The 6647-nt window shown below is 45.4% G+C and overlaps 1 protein-coding gene across 1 annotated transcript; it reads left to right on the forward strand.

Moving 5' to 3' along the window:
- Nucleotides 1–4206: 4206 nt before the first annotated feature.
- LOC121878016 (pollen-specific leucine-rich repeat extensin-like protein 1) lies at nucleotides 4207–4692 on the forward strand. The gene has a single exon (XM_042383974.1). It carries the CDS (start codon nucleotides 4207–4209, stop codon nucleotides 4690–4692), a length of 486 nt encoding a protein of 161 aa, XP_042239908.1.
- Nucleotides 4693–6647: the final 1955 nt, after the last annotated feature.

Below are 6647 nucleotides of genomic sequence, written 5' to 3' on the forward strand. Positions count from 1 at the left end.
CATAAGGCGGATGTTACCTGTCTGGGTACACCTTTATACCACCTGCTTTATACCGTGGCGCTCACCTGTTCATAACCACCATACCCCCTCCCCCCCTCCCCTTCTGCCATAGGTAATTGTTATGTGCATGGTAGTGGTCATTAACCTAACCTTACCTTTCCTTAACCTATAGACTTTGACTAGAAGTATGGTAATGTTTATGGTAGGGACATGACCTGGCGTGATGACCCTACTACTGGAGGTGGAGGGGCATGACCTGGGTTGACCGGTGTAGTGCCCTTAACAGTGTTCCTTATGGGGTTGAACCAGTGTATTCCTTGAGGTAGTGAGGTCACATTAATCCACTCTGTACACAACATTCATACAGTCAACATTCTCTCTGTGACAAATGTAAGCTCACAACATTCACACATTCTTCAACATTCTCTTCGGTAAAAAAATGTATACTGACAACATTTATACATTCTTTATCACTGTGTGTGTGTGTGTGTGTGTGTGTGTGTGTGTGTGTGTGTGTGTGTGTGTGTGTGTGTGTGTGTGTGTGTGTGTGTGTGTGTGTGTGTGTGTGTGTGTGTGTGTGTGTTACGTCAATTCTTACTATATGTTTCACTTCAAAAAACAAATATTTCTAAGCAATGTATGACTCTTAAGAGAAAACTCACATAAAGACTAACTTACACTTTTTTATGATCTATTAAATATTTATTGACGACGCCGCTGCCTATTAAAGTCGCTTAGTGAGAAGGTAAATACTATCATGTCAGGTGTTATATAAATTCATTAATATATACAGGTGTTTGTGTGTGTTAAATGGACAGGTAAACATATAAACACGTGGTTTTGTTTACATAATATAGCGAGAGTTTGGAAGGCCGTAACACGTGGGTTTGTTTACATGAGAGGTGGGTGAGGGAAGGGAGGTGTAGTAGGCCCATAGACGTTGAAAATTCACACCAACCACACACACACACACACACACACACACACACACACACACACACACACACACACACATCAAGATAGAGATAGATAAAAAAGGAAAAAGTTGATAGAGAGAGAGAGAGAGAAAGCAAGAGTAATTTACAAGGTGTAATAGACAGGTACTTCGCGTGTCACTCACCACCTTGGCTCACCTGTTGACTTGTCTTACCTGTGTTCTTCATTTGTTATGGTGTTCACTATAATGTTCGTCTTAGCTGATTAGATTTGCCTATTAACGCGTTGGAAGTTCATTATCTAAGTGCGTAATGTTCACTCAGTGTTCAATGTAGAATCTTTACTTTCCTTCAGCTAGTGTTCATAATTATCTACAGTATAGTGTGTGTGTGTGTGTGTGTGTGTGTGATGTTCTTCTTGTTCAAAATGTTCAAATGTTCCTTCCTCTCTCTAATATCGCCTGATGTATCTGAAGTATTAGCCAGCTTGCGTGATGTTCATTTTGTACATGTCATCCATAATCGCGATCTTGTTCTGTTCAAAATGTTAATCATAGAACAAAAAATAACAATTCTTCAAGCTCATCGACTCTTATCTTCACTATTAACTAAACCACACACGAGACACGATAAACCACGATAAGCACTGATAAACCACAGAGACACGATGCTATTTTGTTTTGTTCTTTTACACTCCAAGGTGGCGTGTAAAGAGAAGAGAGAGAGAGAGAGTAGTATATATGTATGGGACATGACCTACCCGCTTATAGGTTGACCTGCATCACAGCAGCAGGTAGGTTAGGGCGACGACCTGCCAAGACCTGTTCCGTAAAGGTAATTGTTGTTGTGTCCATCAGGTGTTTACTGTAACCTGATCGTGTTTCTGAAAGTACAGTTTAATTACAGTAACCTGTAACCTAGTCGTGATTTTACAGGTACAGGTGAATTACTGTATCCTGTAAGTGTTTCTACAGATATAGGTTAATTACTGTAACCTGGTCGTGTTTATACAAGTACAGGTTAATTAATGGCTGTAACCTGGCGCGTTTCTACAGGTACAGGTGAATTAATGATTGCAACTCATGACCTATACTGTACCTCCGTCTGGCTGGCCCAGGGGCAGTATTAACATAGACAAGCATAGTTCCTCACCAGGGTCTTTCAACACCTCCTGACCTCTCTCTCTCTCTCTCTCTCTCTCTCTCTCTCTCTCTCTCTTCCTCCTGCATCCTACGGAATCCTTCTGCCTCGTGGAAATCCTTAATAGTGGTGATGATGATGATGATGATGATGATGATGATGGTGGTGGTGGTGGTGGTGGTGGTGGGGGTGTGTGGTGTGGTGGTGGTGGTGGTTGTTGTTGTTGTTGTTGTTGTTGTTGTTGTTGTTGTTGTTGTTGTTGTTGTTGTTGTTGTGATGGTTGTGGGTTTGTAGTGGGTGTTAAGTATATGTATTTGTGGTTTGGTTGTGGTGGATTTATTTGTGATTTGTGGTTGTGGTTTGGTGGGTTTGTTTTTTGTGATGGTGGTTGAGATATGTTGGTGATTGTTGTGTTGTGGTTGTAGTGATGGTTTTGTGTTGTGGTTGTAGTGGTTAAAATATATTTGGTATTGTGGGTGTGGTGGTTGTAATGGTGGTTAGGACATATTGGTGATTGTGGTGGTGATGGTTGTTGTGTGGTTGTAATTGTGGTTAAGGATATGGAGGTAGTAGTGGTGGTGGTGGTGGATGTAGGGGTCGTGGTTGGTGGGGGGAGGAGGGGAATGGCCCAGTTCGACCTGCAGCTTGACCTGTCGGGGGAAGCTGAACATCAAGCTGGGTGTGACCTAATTCACCCCTACCCCTACCCATTCCCTCCTCCTTGCCTCTCACCCTTTCCTTCCTAGCTCTCATCTTCTCCCTCCTCCACCCTCCCATCTCCCTTCCTCCTCCACCCCCCCACCACCTCCGATTCTCCTCCCCTCCACATTCCCCCATTCCTCCTCCACCCCATTCCCTCCCCACCCTCGCATTCCCTCCCTCCACCCTCCACATTCCCTCCCTCCCACCCTGCACATTCCCTCCTCCACCTCACATTCTCTCCTCCACCCTCCACATTCCCTCCCTCCACCCTCCATTCCCTCCTCCACCCTGCACATTCCTCCCTCCACCCTGCATTCCCTCCCCCCACCTCCGCATTCCCTCCTCCACCCTCCACATTCCCTCCCTCCACCCTGCACATTCCCTCCCTCCACCCTGCACTTCCCTCCTCCCCCTGCATTCCTCCCTCCACCCTCCACATTCCCTCCTCCACCCTCCATAAGGCCTCCTCTTCCTGCATGACACTCCAGTAATTAAGTCATTTCAAAATCAGTTCTGCATTGCAGTCACTCGCTTGACCTGAGGGCCGGAAGGTGTGTGTATGTGTGTGTGTGTGTGTGTGTGTGTGTGTGTGTGGGGAAGGGTTAGTAGTCGAGTGAAAAAGTGTGTGGGTGGTAGATGTTCTGACACACACACACACACACACAACACACACACACACACACACATTTTTCTTGGTGATATAGAATTAAAAAGACCCAGGATATCCTCCTCCTCCTCCCCTCCCCTTCTTCCTCTCTTTCTCCCTTCCCTTCTCCTCATCCTACAAGCCTCCTAACTTTTTTTTTTTTCTCTCTCTCTCTCTTTCTTGTATGTGTTTTTGTCTTTTGTTTAAATCTTTTCTTTTTTTAGTAAAATTTGAGACTTGCATTTGTTTTTCTGTTTGTTGATGTTTTTTGTTGTTTTCTTCGTCTATTATCGTTATTGTTTTTATTTTCAATTTTCTCATTTTCTATGTCGACTCTTTGTTTAAATCACCACCACCACCACCACCACCACCACCTCCACCACCTCCACCACCACCACCACCACCACCACCACCACCACCTCCACCACCCACCACCTCCACCACCACCACCACCACCACCATCACCACCACTAGACCGTGTAGCTTTCTGTTGTGTGTGTTGTTAAGTGTGTTGGATCTTTCACCGTCTATACATACCACCATGATAGTCTTAAAACTGTCTTATATATGTGTGTGTGTGTGTGTGTGTGTGTGTGTGTGTGTGTGTGTGTGTGTCTGTGTGTGTGTGTGTGGTTTTTAATTTGTTTCCTTTGTTTTTGTTTATTTTTATTTATTTTTTATTTTGGTATTTCATTACTATCACCACTCATTATCATCATCACCGTACCACAACCCTCCACCACCACCACCATACCTACTGACTCACACCACCACCATCAGAGTATGACCAAGTATACCGTCCCACGCCACCGTCCCACGCCACCGTCACGCCACCGTCCTCCACCGTCCCTCTACTGTCCTCCACCGTCCCTCCACCGTCCCACGCCACCGTCCACGCCACCGTCCCACGCCACCGATCCACGCCACCGTCCTCCACCGTCCTCTACTGTCCCTCCACCGTCCCCTCCACCGTCCCACCACCGTCCTCCACCGTCCCACTCCACCGTCCTACTCCACCGTTCCACTCCTACTGTCCCACTGTCCCTCCACCGTCCTACTCCACCGTCCTCCACCGTCCTCCTGTCCTACTCCACCGTCCCTCCACCGTCCTCCACCGTCCCTCTACCGTCTACTCCACCGTCCTCTACTGTCCCTCCACCCTTCCACTCCACTGTCCCAACCAGTCAGCATAACCCCGCCCTCTCATTTACCTTCTCCTTAACATACCTGACTGCTTGGTTGACCTTCTGTGACTTGGTGGATGATTGACCTTGGTGGATGGTTGACTTGGTTATGGTGATAGTTGACCCTTAGGATGGTTGACTTGTGGTTATGGTGATAGTTGACCTCTTAGGATGGTTGACTTTGGTTATGGTGATGTTGACCTCTTGGATGGTTGACTTGTGTTATGGTGATAGTTGACTCTTGGATGGTTGACTTGTGGTTATGGTGGATAGTTGACCTCTTAGGATGGTTGACTTGTGGTTATGGTGGATAGTTGACCTCTTAGGATGGTTGACTTGTGGTTATGGTGGATAGTTGACCTCTTAGGATGGTTGACTTGTGGTTATGGTGGATAGTTGACCTCTTAGGATGGTTGACTTGTGGTTATGGTGGTAAAAAGTTGTTGATTAGTTCACCTTGTTTGCCCTACAGTTGTGCAAAACCTCGCCTCACCACAACGTAACCCAAGAGGCCAAAACACTGACCACCACCAAACAACAACAGCCACTATTTACAACACTCCTTAAGAGCTATAGTTAAGTTACATCCCCCTTGCAGAGTTTCATTATCAGCCATTTGTGTTTGCATTATCGCATTCACAAAGTCGATTATTTACCCATTCTGGAAAAATAAAATAAAATGGTATAACTCTCTAAGGTATTAAGGGATAACATTGATATTTATAGTGATTTAAGTTCTTGTTGTGATGTGACCGCACACTAAGTTTTGTTAAGTTACTTTGTTATTTGTTCGAGTTATGGCGTTTAAAGGTGTCGGCCACTCCCCACCCTCCTCTCCCCCTCGGCCTGCCATGGAAAACAAATCAGCCACAACTTTGCAAAATAAAGAGCAAAACGACTGAAATTTATCCTGATTTAAAGTCTTGTCGTCATCTCCCCACTTACCAAATTTAGTTAAAATCCTTTGTAATTTAATCGAGTTATGGCGTTAAGGTAACAGAACCCTCCCTGACGGACGGACGGACGGACACACGCACACACACACACAACACACACACACACACACACACACACACACACGATGAAGTTAAAGTATGCATTCTTAAGCCTTCCTTCGGGGGCCCACGCGGAGATGGTAAATCACTCCTCGGCTGTCAGCCTAGTGTTACCAGGCAGTACAGTAGCCGTGTTACCACGATCACCATCACTAACCACCACCACTACTGCTACCACTACCTACCACTAATCAATACCAACACTAACCATTAATCATTGTACGGTTTACATATTCCTACTATTTATAACCACTAACACCATACTAGTAACCCTATCAGCTACTACCACCACCTTCCACCACCACCCTACCCCTACTCACATCCTACCACCACTAAGGTACAGCCACCTGTAGCTACAACTAATCACCAGCCGATACCACCACTCACCCTGCCACTTCACTGCCCACCACCACCACCACCACCACACTTCACGGTCATTGCTACTCTCTTTCACACAATTTATCTTCTCACACCCTGCTGGATCTTCCTCTCTCGCCCACACAGAGAGAGAGAGAGAGAGAGGTAGGGTGAGATATAGAGAGTGATAGTGGGGAAGTGTGTGTGTGCGTGTGAGAGTCATGGCCGTGGGAGGTGGGGTGCGGAACCACATGCATGACTGTGTGTGTGTGTGCACTAGACCGGAAGTAAGTTACTACTCCTGTTTCCTGTGTTATGTTTTTTCTTGTTCCTCTGTTTTCTGTCCGTCTGTCTCTTCCTTCCTTCCTTCTTTTCTTTTCTTCCTTCTTTTTTGGAAGAAAGAGGTCATTTGGCGGCCATTTTTATTTATTTTTTCCTATTTTCGATTAATTAAAAAATAATGTAGTGACGCTGGTGAGTACAGGTTGTTGACGTTGTGGCGTTACTGTTGTTTGTGTTCACTGCTGTGTTTGTTGCTGTTAATGCTGTTTTTTTATTGTGTTTGTTGCTTTTGCTGTTTTTGTTAATGCTGTGTTTTTTTTACTGTTGTTTGTTTGTTTTGTTTGTT

Source organism: Homarus americanus, unplaced genomic scaffold (assembly GCF_018991925.1).
Source record: "Homarus americanus isolate GMGI-L3 unplaced genomic scaffold, GMGI_Hamer_2.0 scaffold51227, whole genome shotgun sequence".
Lineage (NCBI taxonomy): Eukaryota > Metazoa > Arthropoda > Malacostraca > Decapoda > Nephropidae > Homarus > Homarus americanus.